The sequence below is a fragment of the Podospora pseudopauciseta genome, chromosome 1 (assembly GCF_035222475.1).
Source record: "Podospora pseudopauciseta strain CBS 411.78 chromosome 1, whole genome shotgun sequence".
Taxonomy (NCBI): domain Eukaryota; kingdom Fungi; phylum Ascomycota; class Sordariomycetes; order Sordariales; family Podosporaceae; genus Podospora; species Podospora pseudopauciseta.
The window spans coordinates 4,078,844-4,098,701 of NC_085892.1; the positions used below are offsets into that span (position 1 = coordinate 4,078,844).

Consider the following 19,858-nt stretch of genomic DNA (forward strand, 5'->3'; position numbering starts at 1 on the left):
TCAAAAGGGGGGCTCGGAAATGGCGTTGGGATGGGTTGAATTGGGCAAAGATATTTGATTTCACTTTCTGTATACTACTACTTCCACTTGGGAGTTAAGAATTATAATTTCACACAAACAGCGGCTCAGAATCAAGGCTACTGATCATAACACCTATTCCCATACAAGCAATTGCGCAGTGATGTGGTTGTTATATCCCTTTATGTATTACTACAAACCAACCCAAAAAACCAATAATGATAATGATAATGCCTACCAAAAAAGTCGAATGAAACCCCTTTTCCCCTACTACTACTAAAAAAAAAAAAAAAAAAAAAAAAAAAAAGAACTCCGCGCTATGCAACAAATCCCCATCTCTTCCCAAACCCCCAAACAAACAAGTCTATCTATCACACCAAGAATCCCCCCCTTGAATCCTTCCTCTATATGCTCTTCCAAAACCACTGTTGCTTGTTGAAACACAACCCTCCCTCATCACTCCTTCTTCTCCGCAACCTCAGCACCAACCTTCAAATCCTTAATCCCAGTGATAATCTCCGCATTAGTATCCGGCACAACCGTTTCCTTCCCCTTTTCCTTCTCTCTCTTCTCCTCCTCAAGCTTCCTCTCCACATCCTCCAAAATCCTCTTCTTCTCCTTTGTGCTCTCATCCATCGGCATCTCCTCCTCACCACCCACCCTATCAACCTCCTCATCCACCGCCTCCTCAAACTCCTCCTCCAAATCCTCCTCATAATCCCCCTCCTGCCCCCTCTCCTCAAGTGCACTCCTCATCATCCTGTCCTCGTCATAACTCTCCCCCAAGTCATCCCCGTATGAATCCCTCGACATGTAACTATCCCCCATCCCTTCCCCAATCTCATCCTCATCCTCATCTTCATACTCCTCATCCTCATCATCCATCTCCTCTTCTTCTTCTTCCTCTTCCTCGCCCTCACCCTCGGTATCACTAGCCGAGAACTCGTCCAGTTCAAGCGGGGTGTCCCTCCAGTACGTAAAATCAGTGTATTCCTCCCCACCGCCCTTGACAAGCGTGCTGACAGGGGGAAAGTAGTGGTCTACCACCTCGGTCATGTTGACATAGCTAAGCTTCATCTTGTTAAGACTGAGCAGATCGAGCGAGACCTCCGCGTTGGAGTTGATGGTGAAAATCCTTGTTCTCGGCACGTCGACTGTGCGGTAAGAGATTTGGTCTGTGAAACGGTTGCCGAAGCCGGCGTAGAAGGGTTTGCGGTCGGGGCCGTAGAGGGAGCGAATATCACGCAGGGTGGACATCTTAAAGATGTGTGGCTTTCGGAGGTAAATCTCGCGACGGAGGGCGGCCATTGTCCTATCTGGAGACAGAATTGTTGGGCCTCGTGGAAGCTTGTAGCCGTCTTGGACAATACCGGCTAGGTATGCCCTGGTGGTGTCGGCTTGTCCGACGGAGCGACTCGTCAGGTACATAATGTTATACCCATTGGCGACGATGTCGGTGTATAGCTTGGCCACACCGGCGTGAGTCCAGTCACGGCCGATCATGTTCAGCACGTGGCCTAAGGCATCTGACTTGGTGATGGTGCCGTCAATGTCGGAGATGACGACTGGCACCTCGTACTTCCAGAGGTACATGTAGGCCGAGCAGGTCGCGCGGTTCACGGTGAAGCTCATCGAGTTCTCGCCCGGCTTCAGGTTCAAGGCCTTGAGCTGGTCACTGGTCAACCGCAAGGTCTTCGCGTAGTTACGGTTCGGATCACCGGCGGTTGAGGAGCCGGGAGAGCTGGGTGGTGTCTGGATAGACATCTGGCCGAGGTCTGAATCGGCACGTCTGTGGCTTGGTACGCTAGGTGAAGCTGTCACATCACTGCTGTCGCTCTGGTAGCCGGGATCAGAAGCTGCGTCCATGACGATGCCGTTGTCGTTGCGCAGGCTCGATTCCATGGCTTTCTTCATGGCGGCAGCCTTGGCTCCCTCGCTGCTGTAGATCCAAAGATTTCCGCGCTCATCCACACCAAACAGAGCGCCGATATCGTAGTAGCCGTCGAGCTCCTCCGAGAGAACCTTGCGAGCCAGAATCTCCGTCTTGATCGCATCTTCCTCGTTGTTTTTGAAGTTGCTCATGTCCAGCATAAGATCTCCTGTTTCGGTGATATGTGTCTGAATATTCACTGCGGCAAGCTCCCTGGAGAGATTCATGGCTCTCTGCAAAGCCTCGGATGCCGAGAGAGGCGGTGGGCTGTGTGAACGGTCCGAGTACTTGGGGTTTTCGGGGTCGTCCGAGTCCTCACTGGGTGCCCTCCTAGCCGTCATCCGCAGGACATCATCGCTATGAGGACGCGGTGGGGACCAGTCGCCAATAGAGGTTCCGGTCTTTCCGAACTCTGGAGAAGCTGATCTTGGTGTGATGAGGCCTGTGTATATTAGCTACCGAGCAGTGAGCTTGAGCCTTGCATGTACTCACCATCTCTTTGATTCGGGAGCACGGTCAACGGCGGTCTGCTAAAGCTCGCTGACCGCACCTTTGGATCGTTAAGATCGAGGGCTTCAGGCTCCCCGAGTCCGGTGGTTTGTTGTGGGCTCAAAGGTGGACTGGAGGCTGGAGAAACGAGGGGAGAAGTCTGGAGACTCTTGGGAATAGTGTCGCTAGTCTCGAATACAAAGAATGCCTCGCCTCCTTCGCCCAGCTTCATCGAATACGGCTGCTTGACCCCATTGACCTTGAACTCGACCTTCTTCTCGTATGGGCGCAAGAGCGAGAACTTGCCGAAGCGCACGTGAAAAGGTGAGCAGAGTAGCGATCCGTCTTCCTGCTCAACGACTATTACGTCGATGGCTCCGCTCAATGTTGCCGGGTTGATCGAGTTCCATGCTGTCGAGACAGAGTCGCTCAGATTCCTGACGTACTGCATCGTGTCCAGGCTGGCGGGACTGCACCGGCACTGCTGTCGCTTCCAACAGAACTATATATGTACAAGCGCGCCGGTCGCTGTTGTAACAGAAAATATCCGTGGATGTTTGGTATGGACAAAGGCGAGCAAACAAGAGGTCAGCTGAAACCGAGCTGAGCTGAGCTGGTGATGGTCCAGACACAGGGCGGCAGGCCGGGTCTGGACTGGGTGATCTCGGTATGCGCGTGGGCTCTGGAGCTCTGGAATTCTTGCGATATTTGATGAATTGCGTTTGCAAAAGTGTCGGAATGCGGAATGGAAGGACGATAGGGAGAAAAGTCGGAGCTAGAATGACGAGCTGGCGCACAATGGTATGCGATCCGACGGTCTGACTGACAGGAGGAACCTTGAGCGTAAAGCAGCCGGAGGGGTGGACCGGGTTGGCGGGCTGCTTGGTAGCACAGAGGCAGAAATACGACTTGGGCACTGAGCACCTGACGTCTACGGAATGCGTTAGGGAGAAAAATGAAAAGCGTCAACGTCGGCGACAGGTCTGCAGATATTCGAGGCGGTTCACGAAACAAAAGTCGGCCAGGACAAGAGGGTAGGTAGACAATCACGAGGCCCTCAACAATCCCCCCGGCCGCCGCCCCAGAAAGCCCCCCCCAGCGCTTTCCCCGTTCTTGGCCGGGCCTAGCTCAGCGTCGAACCGCGACAAGCGAGGTACTTTGTGGACCACCAAATCTCGCCCAGCGGCTAAGTATCACATGTGTTCCCACCAACAAACCTCCCCGGAAATTAGGACCCTTGCCATGCTCTCTTTTAAACCACTGCAGAACCCCCCTCGCTGATGTCATGGCCGATATTCCACCCACCAGAGCGCGATGCAACGCCCAGCAGGGTTCATCATTATGATATGATCCAAAATAAGAGATTTCAAAGACTTTTTGGCATGTGAGAGTCTGAGGTATCCGTCTCTTGTCCCATTGACTTCTGAAGACTCTGAACACATGCTGAATAAAAAACACTTTGTACAACTTAGGTAACTACACACGGCGCAGCCCCATTCAACGCGTGGAGGATTGTTGGGGAAGGCAACACAGCATGGTACTACTACAGACTTGTTGTGGAGGGGCGGCACCTGACCAGCCCGCCGGCGCTGGTTCCGCAGTCTAACGGGGAACAGGCTATTCAATATATTGGCGGTTAAGAGTTGATCCCGTGCGAGATCCAGTCCCGTGGTGTCTTTGTATGCAAACTACTCTTTCCATCACCACTGCGTACAGCAGAGATATCTTTCTCAACATACGCTCTAGAGTTGTCCGTTCTCAGTCAGGGATAGATCGGTCTCGCCGAAGCGAGGCAATCAATTCGGTCAATTCTGCGCCGCGATACGAAGTAAAAAAGCCGAGGCTTGAACAAATTTTCTAGTGCGGGTGGAGAGTTGTATGTCAGATTTTTGATATAACTGCCTTGTCACCTCACCAAGTTGTTATGCCTTGGCCCAAGAAGTGTCACAACTTGCTTTGTGTTGGAGTGACGAAGTCCAAGTCACTAGGCTTCTGCACTCCAAGCTTCGTTGATCATGAAGTTGGGGCACTCCGCGCTAACCTCATTTCTTTCTGTATGCCGAGCTGCTGCATGGAGTAAGCAACAGAGGCATAGGTCGATTAGAGGTGGACATGTAGACCACTATGAATCCGGGTATAACCTGGAGACGGCCAACAAGAATGATCGACGGGCCACAGCCGGGACAGAAGACTGCCGTCTTGTTGTTTCGAGAGAGGCCCCATTGTTGGCTCCATCAGATGACGCGAAGACTCCGATTCGGAGCAATGGAATGATAGGTGAGAAAGTCATGCCGTTGGGAGTCTGAGTTTGAGGCCATCTTGTTGAGATGGCACATAACAGGACATCCTTAGTTGTGCTCGTCGTTAGTCAGATATCAGATCGTTGCTTCATGCCTGATACCAGACGGGAAGTGGGCGGCAGATCGCTTTCTTCCCGTTGGGCAGACGTGCTTCTTATCTTTTCGGCGGGAGCAAAAATAATTCTTCAAATACCGCCGGCGAATAGAGAGGAAGGTGTTGAGTTGAGATCTTCGATGCAAGTTCCACCTTACCTAGGTGTGCTTAGATAAAGTAAGGTACATAAACGCCTCACCGTTGGATCTTTTTAGCACTCGAAAATAGTGAAAACCAACGCTCGCCAGGTGGTGGCAGCCCGCTAACGCCGGTGCCTGAGTGCCGAAACAGCGTGCAGCCATGGAAATATCCGTAGTGGGGTGTTTTCGAGTGCTTGTCGCAATAGCGATTGGCCATCGTCGTCCCTCAGCGCCCGTCGCCCACTAACAAATGGCTGCCAGTGCCGCATTAACAAACATGTCGCCGCTGAATCGAAGGTCGGGGTCGTGTTCTGGGGATCTGCTGGCTGGGCTGGCCATGCGCGAAGTCCCGGACGTCCCCAATGTCTCCAATTTTCCACCGTCCATGCACCGGGCAGAGTTGTAGCAACAGGGCCGACTAGCCATTCTCAACGGGGGATGGATACCATTTTGATTTTTTCTTTTTGGTAGTTTTTGCTTGCCTTTGCTACGCAACCCCCACCCACAGTCACTCCCTTCTGCCGTTTTGCGTGCGACATCCACTGATTCCGACGAACCGACACCGACTTTCGTCTTCCTCTCTCCTCCTCCCTCTCCCTCTCCCTCTCCCTCTCTCCCCCCTCTCTCTCTTTCTCCGCCGAACCGATCACAGCGCTATGTCATGGATCATCTCCTGGACGTCGCTGATTCCAACACTGCTTATCCTGTCGGCCAGTCTTGCCTGGTGGTTCACCGAGCCTAAGAACGCCCGCATAAATCTGATTGCGGCTGTTGGAGTGGTTCTTTTCTGCTGGGCCGTCGCTCCCGAGCTGTCGCGCGACCTCTCGTACTCGCTGTACGTGTCCAGCCTCGACTCGGTCACGGCTCTCCATCTCGAGACTTTTGTTCTGAGAAACGCCAACATGTTGTTAGTGGGAGCTGCTGTAGTCTGGTATGTGGTTATGTGGTTATATGGTCCTGTGGCTTTGCCTGTGCTGGCTCGTCACAAGGCGCATCTCTTGGAGGAATCGTAGGCTCATCATTTTGTGTGTCCAGGTTGGTGGGAAGGGCATTCCAAACGCTGCGGAAACCCGTCCCGGAGTTGATCAACACCTTGGGCGTCGATGTCCCCGATCCGCCCGACGTGTCCCTAGCGGGAATCAGAGCCGATGCTGCCACTGTGAACTGGACGCGGCCCGCGCCCAACCGATCAGTTGTAAAGTTTCTGATACAAGTAAATGGAGTGGTTGGTATGTATTACCCACACATAGGCCTGGTCGGGAGGAGGACAAGCCTAACTTTGAGTTTTGTAGTGGGGGAGGTCGCTGCGAACCAAGAACCGGCCATTGTCGTCAGCGGCTTGAAGCCAGACCATTTTTACAACGTTCGGGTCATCGCGGTTGGCTCCAATAACTTTCAGGGTGGAAGCCGAGTCATCCGGCTCAGAACCTTTGCCCGAGATGGACGGCCACAACTCGGCAACTCCAGATTGCCATCCAACTTCACAGCCGAGGAACCGCCCGCAACACCCCATGGCGAGTCGATGGACGAAAGCGGAGGAGCCCGAACGGCGTTCCCCGCACTCGAGATGGCCACTGTCACGGAAGGGATAGCATCACCTGCACGGGATGGAAATACGAATTCTGGACCAGGGCCCCGTCGAAACACTGTGACTAGGAAACACTCGCCGTCGACCACGAGCATCGACCAGTCAACCAGGGAGGACTTGAGCGCCTATGCGAAGAAAACACTGCCGGAATTGACGGAAAAATTCGAGAGCATTAGAAAAGAAACAGAGGAGGTGCTGGCTCAAATAGCAAAAGAGGAGGCTGAAAATAGAAAGGTGCTGGAGGAATTAGAAGCCGAGAAGAAGGGAAAGAGGAAGGAGCAGAAGAAAAAGGAGGAGCAAACCGAGAAATTGAAGCGGGATGTGAACTCGACAGACCGGGCGATGCGAAACGCCCTGCAACGAAAGGGCCAGAGAGAGAAGACGCTGAAGGAGAAGCAAAGTGAAAGAGAAAAGTATCATGAAAATATTGCCAAGTGGGAAAGAGGTGTAGGTGAGATGCGCAAGGACAGGGAAAGTTTTGATCAGCAGAGGAAAGATTTGGAGGAAGAGCGTGATCAGAAGGCCGAGGCCTTCCGAGGAGATAACAACGAGCTCCAAGCTGAGTGTACACGACTGGAGCAAGAATTGAAGGAAAGGAGAGATCAGGTCCGAGAACTGGAAGAGGCCCGGAAGAAACTGCCTGGCGGAGAAGATGACGGCGAGTGGCGTGAGAAGGACGCCGAACTGAAGCGGGAATGGCACCGCAGACACAGAGAGCTGTCCGAACAACTGGTGTTCGAGACTAAGAGATCTCGAGGACTAGATGAGCATATCCGCGCCCTTGGTGCTCAGCTGCAGGCTATTCCTCAGCCAAGCTATGGGCTTTATACGCCACCGAACGCTTCGGGATTGGAGTTTGATAACCCAACACTTACTCAGCTCAAGCGCCGGAGCCGAAACAGCAACACAATGTCGAATGTGTCTATTTCATCGCCATTGCCAGCCTACTCACAGATCGATCCGATTCTTTCAGCCCCGACAGGGTTTGCCAGTTCACGATCTCTGAATGCGCCACCTGGTTTTGCCCCAGGACCGTTTATGGACCTGTCCGCAGACATGGACTTTCGGGGGTCATCAGCCCCTCTCAGTCCTTCCGCCACGGCACTTTTGCCATCCAACATACTTGATGACTTTGACGACGACAACGATGACCCAAGTCCGGCGACTTTTCACGATTCTGAGCCATTCTTGCAAAGCCAGCGGGCCTCACCCGAGCAAGCTCCTCAGTCTCCTGCCTCGTCGGGCAAGGCCCTGAGCATCCTGTCCAGCCCTCATGGATCCACAAGTAACCTCCCCTTCCCCCCCTTCTCTAACGAAATTTCAGAGAGGATGGTTAGCACTCTGCCATCCCCAACTATAGCCGAAACCCCTCAGCACAAGGGCTTCTTTTGGCAACGCTCCAAGACTGTCAAGGAAGAGGGGGAGAAAGAGCCACCTCTCCTAGGGAGTTTGAAGCAAGGTCAAAGCCAATCTTTCCCACGGCAGACAGATGATCCAGACATGGCCAACAAGCGGCGGATCAGCATTTCAGGCAGCTGGAATGTCTTTAACCGAAACTCAGTTGGGCCTGAGATCACAGAAGGCCAGGCCACAACAAACACACACGCATTTGCAAGAAGCCTAAACCCCTTTTCCCGTAGGCCTACCGGTGGTCTCTTTGACCGTGACCCCAGCAGCCCGCGACCTACCAGCATCGCGTCCTCCGACTTCCCCAGACCCTCCACTGACTCAGGCTCCATCTGGGGGCCACCCATGGACGCCTCAACCCTAAACAAAAACAGCCGTCTCTGGTCGCCCGATAACGCCCCCTGGTCCAGGAACCCCTCCCGACGGCCTTCGCTCCATGGATCTCCCTCAGCACTCAAGACAACCCTCGCCTCGGCCGACGACGAAATTCTCGACGACGAGGAAATGCTTTCCAACGTGGACGTCGGCGTCATCGGCAGCCGGCCGCCGACCCAGTCCGCCAACAAAGCCGCCTCGGCCGCGCTCGGTCGGTTGAACCCCAATGCCCCCGCCTTTATAGGATCCCTCTTCAAATCCAACCCTGAAAAGCAGAAGGAGAAAGAAGTCAAGGAAAAAGCAAAAGCAGAGAAGAAAAAGGCTAATAAGGAGAAGGCTGCCGAGAAGAAGAAGGAGAAAGAAAAGGAGGCTGCGACAGTTCCGGACACGCCAAGTCAGCAGACGCAGAATCCCATTTTCGAGATGGACTCGCCCGCGGATTCGAGGAAGTCGAGGGATGGAGCCTCAGTTCATACGCTTCACTCGTCGGTTTCGATCTCTGAGTCCCGCGACTCTCTCACGCTCGACCAGTCATTCTCCAATACACCCTCCGAACCCGCCAGCGCAGGACTTTCAGGCTCATTCAAAGACGAGGGCGTGGTCCGCAAACTCTTCCGAAAGGGCTCCTCGAGCAAGTTTAGTCTTCCCGGACGTCTTGGCGGTAACAGTGCCAAGGAGAATATCACCAGCGCTGGGGGTTTGTTTAAGAAAGGACCCAGCAGCGTTGCCAGCACCGCGCCTTCCGACCGCATCGACCCGAGATCTAGCATCGGCGACTTTGAAGACTTGGGGGATGAAGCGATGGGGGTTTTGGCTGGGGTGTTGGGGAAGAGTTATGAGTGTAGTAGTCCTGGGTTGGGACCTACGTCTGCTGCCGCTGCTGCTGCGAAGGGGACGATGAAAGAAGGGGGGACGGCGGCGAGCAGGTGGTTGAGTAGTTTTGGGAAGAAGGGGAAGAAGAATAATGAGAATACCAAGGAGAGTTTTGATTTGGAGAGGGCGCATGTGGGGGGTGAATTGGATGGGTTGGTTGAGGAGAAGGTGTAAAAATGGTGCATACTGGCTAAGAGGATGGGGGAAGATGCGACAACCTGGGTTGTAGAATATTTGTGTGGGTGTGTGTGTGTGTGTATGTGTGGAATAGCTTTTGGTTGGTACTGCTGCTGTTCTGTCATAGCGGGGTTGAATATCATGTTGTTGAGGATGGTTGTTTAGGGTATGACTGAAGACTGCCTTCAAAATGTGACAAGCTGTCTTTCTATGATGACGGGAAAATCAGAAAGCTCGCTGGCATGTACACTTTATTTTTGGTTTTGGCCAGATGTTTAAGTTGATATATAAACCGTGAACGGGAAGATCTTGATGGGATAAGGAATGAGCAGGTGATGGGTTAGGTGAGGAGCAGGTGTTGGTGTAAATAGGAGGGTTAGGGTTATATAGTGGCTGAAGCTTAACCCCTGTTGATGGGTGGTTGTGGCTGCAGTTTTGGAGCTTGTTTGAGCAAGTTGGAGTGGGTGAGTGGTTCGAGCGTTCGACTTGGTGGTGGTTCGTCAATGTTGCGCAAGGAAATACAAGTTCAAAGAAAACACCAATTCTCTGCAGTTTGATCTTTTTTGTTTTTGCCAATTCACAGGGGATCTTGCCCCATAATAAGAGAACACAAGTATTTCAACTGCTATACCGACCGTCTGACCCCTCCATCGCCAGAACCTTGACCTCTATCGAGCTCGACCGTCAACAACCCCCCCATGGCAACAATGAGCGCCTCCTCCTCCTCCTCCTCCTCCTCCCCCCCCAGCAGCAGCAAAAGCCAGACCGATCCCCTCGCGGAACCCGCTACCGCTGTCGGCGTCGCAGGAGGCGCAGGTGAGGGATGTGTTTTATGCCCGGGTGAGGGCGAAGTGCGGGCCTGAGATTAAAGGTATTCATTCCGCCCCCCCCCTTCCCTCCCCTTCTCGCCAGTACCTCGCTAACCCCCTCCCAGCATTTGCAGACTGCGCCCAAGGCCGCACCTTCTCCGCGCCTTTTCTCTGCCGCGGACCCCTCCACGTGATGAACAACTGCATGAAGATCCACGCCACGCCCGAGGAACAGGACGCCGCGAGGGAGGAGTGGTTTGAGAAGCGGGTGGAGAGACAAAAGGAAAAGGAGAGGAAGGCGAGGAGGAAGCTGGAGCAGGAGAAGTTTTTGAGGGAGTGGTGGGGTTTGCCGGAGAAGGATAGGGAGATTGCGAGGAGAGAGATGGAGAAGTTGGAACGGCCGGAGAGGATAGGGGGGTTTGTGAGTGAGAGGAGGAAGAGGTTTGGGGAAGAGGGGGGGGAGGGGAGGTGATGGTGGGGGGGTTGTGATATGGAGGCCATGGAAGAAGGCAAGCGTACGTGAGGGACTTGTAATATATGGAATGAGCATGATACCAGACACGATCGGGATATCAGAGGGGTTCGGTCTGGCAAAGGGCGTTTTTATGGGTTTGATATCGCATGGTAGGGAAGGGGGGGCTGCGCAGGTCGAAACACAACTCTGTACAAATTTCAAGTGGATTGGGATGTCAAGTTCAAGATCCGCCATGTGCGAAATGGAGGGTGTGCTGGTGGTCGGTCAGTTTCGACGGTCATCAGCTGAGTTTATGGAACTGGTGAACGTGATGGCTTCAGAAAACGAAAGCAATGGTATCTATCAGGCTCTATCTTGGCGAGGCTCTTTGGTTTAGCTCTCATGTCGTCTTGGACACCGAACCAATTATCGATTTGAGCGTAAAAGGGTTCTTGGAGAACATTGCCTTAAAACACGATTTAGCCAGTAAACTCTTCCGTAGATATTTGACCATCAGAGTCCTGGGATATGAGTAAGTGGTAGCTCCAGGTGGTTAGGGGATTCTCCTTGGCTATTAGGCACCCCTTCTAGTCATGGTTGTCATGGTCGTATTCGGAGTCTTTATAAGCAGATGGTTATACTACCAACACTTTTTAAGTCTCCCTATGGTAGCATCAAGATCACCGCGGGAGTGGCTTCCAGCCCTACTCACGTCGACCTTTTACAGCCATTGCTGCGAAGCGACTTCAACTTGCTCGGGTGGTTGTGCATCCAATATTCTGATGATGAGCCAAGAGAGGAAGGCTGACTACATGGAAAAGCTCGATAGCCATCAGATGAGATGTATAAGACCCAGCCTCTTTCTCACATCACTTTCCTAGAATCCTTAGCGACCTCAGCAGAAAACAGACCACAAGCCTCAAGGAGAACTCGACCCGCAACCATGGTCTTGCCATCACCCCTCCTCACAGCCATGCTCGGTCTATTCACCGCCACTGCCTCCGCCCAGCAGTTTCTAGGCATTGTCGAGACCAACCCGACCTACTTTGACAGTAGAAACTGCTACGATGGCGCCAAGTCATATTCCATCGTCAACTTCGGTACCCAGCACGCCCCTGCTGTGAGCTCGTCCTGTACCGGTAAAGGCACCGTCCTCTCCACCGTCCGCGGGTTGGACAGCAAGTTGGACACGTCTTGCACGGACGGCAAGTGGACAAATGGGTACAAGGTGTGCGTTGTTATTGGCGGTGTAATCACTATACGCGATGCGAGTGGGAGGTCGCAGCTTTGCTCTTCGGATGATACTACTATCTATAATTGTTGGTTTTTTTCCTTCTTTTTCCTCTTGCTGTTTCTCATGCCCGTATGGATCATGCCGACCTTGTTTTAGGCCCGGATGTTCCGCCAGCATGCTGGACTAACAAGGTGAGGAAGTATCAGTGTGTTGGGTTTTGGATGTGATGAGTTTAAGAAGAGGAGGGAGAATGGATGGAGGATTGTAGTGCTGCGGTTTTCCTGTCTTTGTAATTTCAACTGACTACCTACGGTCGTATGTAATAAACCTGGCCCGAATGAGGTTTAACCACATGCCATGGTGCCTTGGTAGTGCCACCAACTTCGTACTCTGAACGCTCGTCTTCACAAAAAGAAGGGGTCAAAAGGCACAAAAAAAAAAATGTAAACCACCCCTCTATCTCCACACCTTGCACCTTAGAAGGCCGCCATCGAACCCAATTTCCCGAGCACTTGTACCTTCTCTTCCTGGTAACCCAGTACGACGGGAAATTGGAGGGGCCTAACATGAGATTTTTTTTTCTCATCAGTCAAGGAGCTGCCACTCACGGAATATTGGGGGTTGGTCTCGATGATGGCGAGCATTTGGGCGGAGGTGAGGACGGGGGTGAGGGCGAGGGTGGTTCGGAGGGTGGTTAGGAGTGGTCGGGGAGACCATTTTGGGTAGCTGGTTCGGAACGAAGATTCGTGTTGACAAATGTGTGGATGATGAGACTGGGGAGATATTGTGGGAAGACCTGAGGGAGGTGAGAGTTTATGTAGACATCTTATGTTCAGGGCAGTGCCATGATGAATCTTCTTGTAGCAAGTTTTCCTTCTTTGGTGTTCACCATGTTCAAGATCACACGAGCACTGAAGACTGAGAAACTGATGCCATTGCAATTGTGATATCACAGAAGGCGCTGTTTTTGAATGGGGTTGGGACGGTCATGGTGATAAGACTTGAACTTTTATGGATAGCCCGAACAAGATGTGAATACGAAGTGATGGCTCTTGGTAAAGCGGTGCCTGAAAGCTAACGAGGATGTCAAGCCACCAGGAGCTACGGCCTACTCCAGATCACACCCACGACAACTACGGTAGGTAAGTAAATGCTCACCGCCTAAATTTTATATTACAGGGCATCCTTTTGGATTTCCCGTATTCAGAGGCTCTAAGTTTATGGTTTGGTCCCATGATGACCTGAATGGTAAGACAGCTCGAAAAACTTCGGGCAGGGTCTTGCCTGATCTTTTCGTGCGGGGGTCAAGTCCATGGTTCAACTGGGAATGATTATAACTCTGAAGACTTGGAAACAAACCTCAGTATCGGGCAAGAAGGAGCGTTAAGTCAAGGTCATGGACAGTATCCCACAGCGTGGTGGTTGTTGTCTTGTCTAAGGTACCTTAGCTATGCAGTCAACTGGCGAGCATATCGTGAGATACAATCCCTACACCTTATATACCCCAGGTTAGTTGATCTCTGTCACATACGACCACAGTCAGCTGAAAATACGGCATCCCGTCCGCTCTGCCCTCGTCAAACAGCTGAATGCCGAACTAGTACTCAGGTGGGTGACCACTGGGGAATCCTCGGTGTTGTATGTATTTTTTTGCGTCTTGTTCTCCACACATAAATATGAGACGACATAGGTATCCTTCCCTTCTCCTTTATAACCACCAACCCTCAAATCTTACTCTCCCCCCTCAACGCCCTAAAATACCCCTCCACCCCCTCCACCACCCTCTCGGCCACGCCCCAAGAAAGTTCATACCCCCTCCCCCCCAACCCATAAGCATGCATCACAAACCCCTTCCCTCCTTCCAGCACCTCCCCCTCAATCCTCGGCCCACCCCTCCTACTAGGTCGTCGTCCAACAATATCCCCCATGACGGTAAACTCCCCCTTCCCATTTAGTATCCGAGGACACGTCCCCTTGAACATCCGCAACAGTTTTTCTCTTGTCTCCGGCCTGGGTTCCACCCCCCAATCATCAACCTCCTTCGTCCCCCCAATCACCGTCCCCCCTTCAAACCCCCTCGGCACGCAGAAAGTCCACGAACCGTCGGCATTTTGTCGGGTGACGGTAGCGTCGCACTCTTCCGCGACGAGAACTGTCTGCCCCCGTGTGATAAACATATTTCCATCCCCCCCGAACCCGAACCCGGAGGCGTTAACCACGGCATCTACCCCCCCGTTTTTCAGGGAAGGGGTTGATCTCTCCGACAGAGCGAAAACCTCCACCGGGGACCTCAGCGCATGTTTCAGCACCCTCCCCCCTCGGTGAACAAACCTCCTCAGCAGAAAAGATAAGTAAACCATTGGGTTGACGCAGTAGGTCTCGTACTCGCACCCCCATTTCACTTTCTGGTCGGGGAACTCCGACTGGGGGAGGAGGCGGAAACCAGAGAGTTGGAGGGATGCTGCGGTGGCGGGGGTGAGGGATAAGTACTCTGGTCCCGGGGATTCGAGGTATTCGACTCCTTTGAGGAAGGTTATCCCCGCGGTGGTTGGGTGGGATGCAAAGAGGGACTTCATGTGGGAGAAGGTGGTGATGGAGAGGGGGTGTTCGAATACTGCTTGGGCATTTGAGGGGTGGGGTGGGACCCAGCGGTTGTCTTTTCATGTTTAGTATTGTGGTGGATGGAAGGGGGAAAGGAAAGGGGAAAACATACGGGCGCCGCCCCAGGGGGAGGTGTAGTTGATCTGGGTGATTGGGTCGATTGTCTCAAACGGGGCGGGGAAGTCTTTTGCGATGATTGTGACTCGGTGGCCGGCGCGGAGGAGGAGGAGGGCGGAGGAGATGCCGGTTACGCCGGAGCTATGTAGTGGATGTGTTAGTGAGGTGAGGTGAAAAAAACAAAATGTGGTGTGGGATGGGAGACGTACCCGATGACGGCGATGTGTCTTGTCATGGTTGTGAGTTTTGATCAGTAGGGTAAGTAATTCAAGCAACTGTGCATAGTAGTAGCCCCTAAGGACTGAACGAAATTGAGAAGAAAAAAGATAAAAAACCAAAAAAAAGAAAAGGGCTCGATCAGAACAATATATACTTCTGTTGTCCAACACCCAAGTCTCATACAAACAAAGGCTGCGCGAAGTGTCAGCCAAACAGTCTGCCTTAGTCAATATATCGATAAGCGGAAAGTTCCTCTGCAGAATCAGCGATAGATACATCGGCTTTGCCAGAGACACAACAATCTAAACGGAAATCCAAGAATACGGCGAACAATAACTTGGTCACATTGCATATTGCATTAGTCCAATCTCTTCCAACTCCCAATGACCATCACCATCGGGTTTAATGCCAAGACAGGGCTCCGTGACCGATATTCGGCTCGGCCCCGCCTGAACTCGGCCAACCCCACTCGGCAGCCGCCCGGTTTCCGCCGGATGATCGGCATCTCTATACTCATTATAAACATAATCACCAGCAAAAGAACAAACTATGCTTTTTGTATCTTCTCCTTCGGAAGCCGCACCTCTATCCGCGAGGCCCTTCCAAGATAGATTTATACTCGTCCGTTAAATCGTGAAACCGTCGAGGCATGCTGGCTAACCACCACACATAAAAGACCTGTATCAAAAACTCGCTGATCCAAAAACGTTGCCGATGTGTTTGACCGAAAAAAAAGGGGGCGAAATGAAAAGAAAAGATCCTCCAACTTTATTTTTTATTTTTTAAAAGCAAAAGCAATCTCTTCTTTCCCATTCTCTCGCGTCTTGGAGCGAAAAAAAGGCCAAGTCACTGAAACGTTGCCGCACGTCGTGGACAAAAACCAAAAAAAAAAAAAAAAAAAAAAAAAAAAAAAAAAAAAAAAAAACCCAAAAAGAATCCGGAGGACGCCGCTTGGAACGAGGGTCCTCAATGCTAAGTGACCAACAGCCATTTCGCCTTGCGCTCAAAGTCCATCATCTTGCCCACGGCGAACTGCGATATGGGCCATCAATCTTCAGGTCCTTGATTCCTTGAGGCATGGAACGGAGCCACTCCGCCCAGCTCTCCATGTTAAACGTATTATCGTCCGATATTTGAAACGTCAGACTGAGTTGTGAGGTTCCGGCGGCCGGGGAGTCCGGGGTATAAGGCGAGGGTGTTAGGTCTCCCGGTTGCCGCGCCACCAACGGAGCCAAAAGAATGGATGGCAACACCTTGTTGCCGGATAGCTGTACAAACAGCGGGGTGGGAAACGATGTGATGATTTCCTGGTTCTGTTCCCGTACCAAACTTGGGTATACTGAAACCAGCTTGGCGTGAAGTTCGCTTGCAGAATAGGCTTCTTTGAACTTGTGGACGGCCCTTGTCTTCAGCTGTTCCGTTAAGGCCCGGGTGAAGGCGCTCCGACCCAAAAGTTTGGCGTGGTCTTCACCAGCAGAGGCAGCGATTAACTCGAGGATTCCTTGCCGGCGTACTGTTTGATAGAGCGGATAGTACGCACAATCCAGGAGAATTAGGGCATCAGAACAGATATTTTCAAACATCCCTTGGATCATCTTCCATGGAATATCCGAGCCAGGTGTTGCTTTCTTGGAACTGATTATTCGGTCAGCTGATACTTTGACCAGCACTAAATCCGACAAAAAAAAATACAAACCTGGAGATCATGGTGTCCCGGTCCTCTCCCAAGTAGCTATGCCCGCTGTAGTAGAAAATCTTCAAAGTGTCCCGTTGGTTGTGGCTGGTAACAAACGTGTTTACTTCCCTGTTCAGCCACAAATAGGAGCTGTTGCTAGGGTCTCCCGACGTCGGAATGTTCTTGATGGTGACCGAATAGTTGTAATCGTCCGTGAGCACCCTGGCCAGTTCCTCAATATCGTTCTTGGATCCATCGGCATCTTCAATGTCGTCCTGCCACCGGACAAGCATGGTTGAAACGCTGGCATATCGACTGCGAAGAGGGCTTGCCAGGATCCGAGATGCGCTTCCTTGAAGATCAACTCTGAAGGACTCCAAACCAGCCACCGGAATCAGACTTGTTGGCCTCTCCGGCCGGGGCCCAGATGGTAGCGGCGTTCTAATCCGAGAATCATTTGGGTTCATCTGGTTGAGCCGCTCATGGAAGTTGGGGATCTGTACCATGTCCTCAGGTTCCTGAGTCAGCAGAGACTGGAACTTTGACATGGCCGGACTCAGTGGGCGTCCATTGGCACTTTGTGACGACGAGCCATTCCCGAATTTTTTGGCAAGCGCAGCCCAGGTCGTATTGTGATGGCTAGGATGGCACTAGATACGCGTGTAAGTAGGTGGCGTTCTGACTTTGGTGTTTGCTCGTATGAACTTGGCAGCAACTCACAGCAACTCGTCTTCGTTTACAGTCCCCGCATGCACCCATCTTACGGATGAGCGAGGCCTTCTCCCGCTGCTCGGGGTTCAAGGGCCCCGTTCGACGGCGACTGGCCCTGCGCTGGGCCGTGACGTCTGCCCCATCCCTCGCGGAAAAGACAGCTTGTGCAGCAGCTTGAGCGGTGGTGGCAAGACTAGGTGATGAAGGCGTATGCGCCTCCAAGCTGTAAGGCGTAGGCGTCGTCCCTCCAGTGGCTAGCGACGCCAGGGAGGCTACTGTGGTTGTTGAAGAAGTGGTATTCTGCCTCATGGGCGAGCCGCCCTCATGTTGTCGGCCATAGTCCCCGCCGCCATTTACCAGGCCGCCGGTGCCGGCGATCGGACTTCCGGGTGGTGGCTGTTGATGTTGTGGATGGTGTAGCTGCTGCTGCTGCTGCTGCTGATGGGGTTGCTGCTGTTGCGCTCGACCATCATCTTCCTTCTGAGGAGGCTCGTCCAAGTTGAGAGCCTGCATACTTACATGATCAAGTCCGGCCGTTGGAACATCAGACTCCTTTTTGCCCGGTTGCTCAATCCTCGGGCGGTCCGCACACCCCACTCACACCTTTGAGGATGGTGGCTATTCTAGAAGATTGACCCAAAAGCAAGCCCAGCGGCGGTTGTGAGAGGGCCGACGGAGAGCCCAAAGAAAGGCAATCGGGGTCCGGGGGAACAATAGGCCTCGGTGTACAGCACAGGGACCGTGAGTATAGAGGTAAAAGAACGGTGAGTCCCCCTGGCAGAGGAGAGGTTCGATGACCCACAGACACAGACGGTGTCGTCGGGCGGCGGCGGTGGAAGTAAAACCCTGGGCTAGAGGGACCGGTTGCACTTTGAAGACACTCCAAGTCGGCGCCAGTAGCTTTTACCGAGCAACGTTGCGGCGTTGTGGATGGGGGAGCTTGGTGTCGTGCTTCAGCAAGGAGGTCTTGTGGTGTAGCGCCGAGGCCGGAGATAGTGGGAACCAGAGCCAGGATGAACTCGTTTGGTGTTTTTGCGGGGGACGGGGGATGTCGGTTTGGATGGAGGTGTGGCTGAGGAAATGATATACAAAATAGCTATAGAGAAGACCACTGCACTGCACAAAACAGAAGAGTCTGTCTGTCTGGTCAGCAGCATTAGCATTAGCAGCAGCAGCAGCAGCAGCAGCAGCAGCAGCGATGGCAGCAGTGGGGACCCCAAGCATAAAGTCGATGGTACCATCTGCGCCAGAAACAGCTGGACTCGAGTCCTCGAGTTATGAGCTGGGTCTCCAATCATGGGCGGACCGGGGGAATTAATTTTGCAGACAGGCGCGATACGCTGACGCTGGTTGCTGCTGCTGGAAGCTCTCATTCGGCTGCAAAAATGTCACCACGTTTTTTTTTTCGGTGGTGGTCTAGTCCCTGTAGGTCAGGTAACTCTGTAGATTGTCACAATTGTCCACCTCACACCGCAGACCGGCCAATGGCACCGTTGGTCTACATGGACCAAAACCACCTAGCTTCCAGCTCCAGCTCCTTGTCGTGCCAGACGAGAGAGACCGTCACTGTTCAAAGATGCCGAGTTGTCGCCAGAAAGACGACGGCGCCGGATGGTCGACTTCACCGGGTCATACCGTCCATGCCGCTAGCCTCACCGCAATTGGGCGCATCCGATAGGCTACCACCCATGTTCCCCGTGGGCGGGCGTCCACTAGCCTACCATTGCCGTCTCAGTCTTCCCCACGCTTTTCTCTAGGTTTGTTCAAGAACAACTTTTTCTCTTTCACTTCACCTACGGTGAGGGTATTATCAGAGGATGAGTGGTGGCAGCAGCCTGTGCAACCTGGTGCCGACTCCTTCCCTATCTGTACGAGACACTTCGGCATGTCCAGATCTGTCAATCCCACATACAGCCTACCGATCCCTATCTCCCTTGGCATTGGACGCTTCCCTTCTTGCATCAAATTCCCGCCTCACATTCTCATCCATCGTGGCCCCTTCTCGACGTCGGTAGGTCCAAAATTCACATGGTTTTTCCACCCTATCATATCCTCCTCGGGGCCTGTCTCTTTCCAGCCGGCCACTACCTTTCCCCACGCTTCCTCACTGGTGCGCCTTCATCTCTGCCCTCATGCATTGATACCTGTGATACCAAACCTCCCTTGGGCCTAGCCAATCACGGCTAATGTCCCCTTTGGGCTTTGTTATTGCTTCTGCTCCTGTCATCCATTCACTTTCGACCTTTTCGATATCTTGCTGACACACCTCACTTGGAAGCAAAAAAAAAAATTATATAGAATAAAACAAAGCCAAAAGTGCGGCCCGCTAAAGTCTGAATCGTGCCGCTGTTGCATTCTCACTCCGCAGTTAAGTGTGCCCGCAGCCTCACCTTGCATCTGCCCTCCTCCTACGGGCCAACGCTTCCCACGACGGTCAACCCGATGATTATTGGCCCACCGCCCGCGAGCTTTGCCTTTGCTTCTATGGTGCCAAGGTGTGTGTGGCTCGCAAGCTTTTGGGGTGTGTCAGTCCCTATCTGGCAAGCACTTGTTCGTCCACGGTGGCGACAAGAGGGGGGACAGAAAGACAAAGACACTGATTTGACTCCCTAGTCTGTCCAATCTCGTAAGGTTATCCCGAAAATGT

The 19,858-nt window shown here is 52.7% G+C and overlaps 6 protein-coding genes across 6 annotated transcripts; 3 read left to right on the forward strand and 3 right to left on the reverse strand.

Moving 5' to 3' along the window:
- Window positions 1-321: 321 nt before the first annotated feature.
- Window positions 322-3,458, reverse strand: ned1 (lipin Ned1). Its single transcript, XM_062907739.1, has 2 exons — window positions 2,441-3,458; window positions 322-2,390 (listed from the first exon to the last, which is right to left on the reverse strand). Exons 1-2 carry the CDS (start codon window positions 2,886-2,888, stop codon window positions 475-477), a joined length of 2,364 nt encoding a protein of 787 aa, XP_062770709.1. The 5' UTR covers window positions 2,889-3,458; the 3' UTR covers window positions 322-474.
- A 1,845-nt stretch (window positions 3,459-5,303) lies between these two features.
- Window positions 5,304-9,388, forward strand: QC763_111540 (uncharacterized protein; the record flags this gene model as incomplete). The annotated part of the gene is made up of 3 exons (XM_062907740.1): window positions 5,304-5,902; window positions 6,007-6,200; window positions 6,264-9,388. The coding sequence occupies exons 1-3, from the start codon at window positions 5,628-5,630 to the stop codon at window positions 9,386-9,388; spliced, it is 3,594 nt and encodes a 1,197-aa protein (XP_062770710.1). The 5' UTR covers window positions 5,304-5,627.
- Window positions 9,389-10,098: 710 nt separating this feature from the next.
- QC763_111550 (uncharacterized protein) lies at window positions 10,099-10,672 on the forward strand (the record flags this gene model as incomplete). The annotated part of the gene is made up of 2 exons (XM_062907741.1): window positions 10,099-10,207; window positions 10,326-10,672. The coding sequence occupies 2 exons, from the start codon at window positions 10,099-10,101 to the stop codon at window positions 10,670-10,672; spliced, it is 456 nt and encodes a 151-aa protein (XP_062770711.1).
- Window positions 10,673-11,495: 823 nt separating this feature from the next.
- On the forward strand, window positions 11,496-12,147 carry QC763_111560 (uncharacterized protein; the record flags this gene model as incomplete). Its single annotated transcript, XM_062907742.1, has 2 exons — window positions 11,496-11,973; window positions 12,045-12,147. 2 exons carry the CDS (start codon window positions 11,496-11,498, stop codon window positions 12,113-12,115), a joined length of 549 nt encoding a protein of 182 aa, XP_062770712.1. The 3' UTR covers window positions 12,116-12,147.
- A 1,465-nt stretch (window positions 12,148-13,612) lies between these two features.
- QC763_111570 (uncharacterized protein) lies at window positions 13,613-14,841 on the reverse strand (the record flags this gene model as incomplete). Its single annotated transcript, XM_062907743.1, has 3 exons — window positions 13,613-14,544; window positions 14,602-14,747; window positions 14,816-14,841. 3 exons carry the CDS (start codon window positions 14,839-14,841, stop codon window positions 13,613-13,615), a joined length of 1,104 nt encoding a protein of 367 aa, XP_062770713.1.
- Window positions 14,842-15,838: 997 nt separating this feature from the next.
- Window positions 15,839-18,519, reverse strand: QC763_111580 (uncharacterized protein; the record flags this gene model as incomplete). Its single annotated transcript, XM_062907744.1, has 3 exons — window positions 17,221-18,519; window positions 16,522-17,150; window positions 15,839-16,460 (listed from the first exon to the last, which is right to left on the reverse strand). The coding sequence occupies exons 1-3, from the start codon at window positions 17,722-17,724 to the stop codon at window positions 15,839-15,841; spliced, it is 1,755 nt and encodes a 584-aa protein (XP_062770714.1). The 5' UTR covers window positions 17,725-18,519.
- Between the last annotated feature and the right edge of the window lie 1,339 nt (window positions 18,520-19,858).

Excerpts from the sequence above, each read along its gene's own strand:
- ned1 (XM_062907739.1), bottom strand. The coding sequence starts at position 2,888 with ATGCAGTACGTCAGGAATCTGAGCGACTCTGTCTCGACAGCATGGAAC. Across the intron at positions 2,391-2,440 it reads GCTCCCGAATCAAAGAGATG|GCCTCATCACACCAAGATCA; the intron begins GTGAGTACATGC and ends TAATATACACAG.